At 29.3% G+C, this 2,775-nt stretch overlaps 1 protein-coding gene across 1 annotated transcript; it reads left to right on the top strand.

Annotated features, from left to right (window-relative positions):
• Nucleotides 1–314: 314 nt before the first annotated feature.
• On the top strand, nt 315–1,697 carry LOC108691627 (DNA-directed RNA polymerases I, II, and III subunit RPABC2). The gene is made up of 3 exons (XM_018199468.1): nt 315–512; nt 724–876; nt 960–1,697. The coding sequence occupies exons 1-3, from the start codon at nt 484–486 to the stop codon at nt 1,168–1,170; spliced, it is 393 nt and encodes a 130-aa protein (XP_018054957.1). The 5' UTR covers nt 315–483; the 3' UTR covers nt 1,171–1,697.
• The last annotated feature ends 1,078 nt before the right edge of the window (nt 1,698–2,775 follow it).

The raw sequence follows: 2,775 nt of genomic DNA, 5'->3' as shown, positions 1-2,775 counted from the left end.
CTAAAAAATCGCCACGAATGTTTTCTCATATCCAATAGTATGAAAATGAAGCTTAAAAATAAGATTTTAGGGAGTATTAATTTATAACAATGTTATACAAGAGTATGATGTATAAGATATGAGGATTGGATAAGCTAAAAGAATACACTAATAACAGCGAATGTTCACTCAACTGTTGAGTCCGCTGAATTGATTGGCGCCCAATTGATTGGCGACCCAGCTCTGCCAGTGAAAAACGTTATCAATGCGTATGCGCCAGAAAAGGGGCATATTCTAGCAACATTGGCTTAATGTTTGCTGCGTTCCATGCATCCGATCTGAGCATGAATGATTAAGCATTAATAATCTGATATGAAATATAAAAATATTGTTCGAATTTGAAATTGTTTTTATTGGAACCGAGTTATATAAGTACTACTAAAAACAAAATATATACGCTATTCTATAATACGCATTTCTATAATAATTATAAATTAATAAATAATGGCTGATGAAGATTTCGATGGAGACGAGTAAGTTATCAAGAATTGTTTGAGGTGTATAGGTTACTTATATCGCATTCTTTAGTTAAATAGTCAAACTTGTTTCTTTTTTATTACAGTTATTCTTTATCATAAGTTAGAAAGCGCTAGAAAAAACTTGACTAGAAAAAACTAAATACAATTTATATAGATAGATTACTTGTTTGTAATTAATTTAAGCTAATTTAACTGTATTCTGTAGAGTCGCAGATGATTTCGACGATGTAGATGACGAGGATAATATTGAGTTAGAACCTCAGGAAGATGATGGTGAAAACATCGAATTGTTGAATGCTAATGAAACTTCTGGTGGTGTTCAAAGATCAAAGAGAATAACGACGAGATATATGACGAAGTATATAGTTTGTGTGTGTGTGTGTGTGAATAAAAGTTTCTCAAATAGTGAATAGTTTCTCAAATATGTAATTGATGTTTTAGATATGAAAGAGCAAGAGTTCTTGGTACAAGAGCATTGCAGATAGCAATGTGTGCTCCTGTGATGGTAGAATTAGAAGGTGAGACAGATCCATTGCAAATTGCTATGAAGGAATTAAAGCAACGAAAAATTCCTATTATTATACGCCGCTACCTGCCTGATAATAGTTACGAAGATTGGGGTATCGATGAATTAATTATAATAGATCATTAATCTCAACCTCAAAGCAAATTATATTGTTTCTTGACAACTACATTTATTATTGATACAATAAAAAAAAAATCTTGTTCTAAGTCATTATTTTTAAATTGTATCGTAGGCTATTAGATTCTTCCTTTTTTTATTTCTTGATATCCTTTGGACAGATTACTTTAAGGTTTTATACTTAGGCTATATTCCAAAACGTCTTCTCCAAGAAAGATTTCACTCTATAGTATTTCGAGTAAGAAGGAATTTTTGGAACGTAGCCTTGGTACCTTATAGTTATTGCTATTCTACAATTGCATTACAATTAATGGAACATCAGTTCTCTCAGTATATTCATATAATTTTACATTGCATTAATTAATAAAAGTTTTATTAGACTTACAAAAATTGAATTGGTTACATTTTTTTAAATAAAAAAGGTAAAATATCATTTAAAAGTATCATTCCAATTTCCAATATGATTTTGATATGAATATGAATTGAAATCGATGTAGAGAATAATATGAAATTAATAAAACATGAATCAATAATGACATTGAAATATTATTAATAATTATTAAAGACGTACGGTCCTGGGCGAATTTTTGTAACTCTTAAGTGACAAGTATTATCAATGGTGTTTGAACTTACAAGGCTCGCAAAAATTGAAGAATTACTTATATATGCCGTAAACTGTTAACTTATGTCATGAGCTAAAAAATTGACTATTCAGCCAAGTGTTAGGAGAATAATTGATTTCAGGGTACTTCCTCATGATAGTCGTGAAGAGAATTTCAGATCTTGCTTAAAGTTAAAATAAAGTTGATGTGATAAGATTTTAATCATTTAAATCACGGAGTTACTATTAAAAACGGCCGGCCTTACTGAAGTAGAGGAACAGAATTTTAAGCCAACTTCTTTCGCCAATTCCGATTAATTTTCAAATAGCGCACTATATATTTGATTTGAGATTTTGAAGCGCATAGGTGTGTGTTACCTCAATGTTTTCAATCGCATATAACTTTCATATACCTTCACATATAATGCACAGAATTGGAACAATTTTTTTAAAATTTTTCATTGGTAAAAGATCACAAAGAAGAAGGAATAGGTGTGAAAATTGAGAAATTGAAAATATTCAATATATTTAGAAAAAAAAGAAAAGAAAATGTTTTAATTCGTAAAAAATAAGGTTTTTTTTTTCGTAGTTTCAAGAGGAAAACTGTTAGGATACAATCCCATGAGGCATATTTGCCGCGTATCGCGTAACCACGTAATCAATCAATAAAACGAAATCACAATTCGCTTTTGATTGGTTACGCGTTTATGCAATACATGATAATAAATACACCTCATGGGACATTCTTAAGGAGATTTTTCTAGCGGAATTTCAAATGCAATCGAACATAAAAAAAATATCATTATTTCGATTATTTTCAAAAAACATTTTCATTATATAGAATTCAATAATTTAATAAATAAAAAACAACTATGGAAAATTCCCATTTGATTCCTCGGAACCCTACTATGATGGAGAATTAATAATACAGGGGATATAAAACTTTCACTTTCAATTTCTTCACTGTGACTGACATATATATATATATATATATATATATATATATATATATA

This window comes from Atta colombica, unplaced genomic scaffold (assembly GCF_001594045.1).
Source record: "Atta colombica isolate Treedump-2 unplaced genomic scaffold, Acol1.0 scaffold48, whole genome shotgun sequence".
In the NCBI taxonomy this organism is placed as follows: Eukaryota; Metazoa; Arthropoda; class Insecta; order Hymenoptera; family Formicidae; genus Atta; species Atta colombica.
The sequence above is the reverse complement of the archived record's forward strand: the minus strand, read 5'-3'. Positions and strand labels throughout refer to the sequence as shown.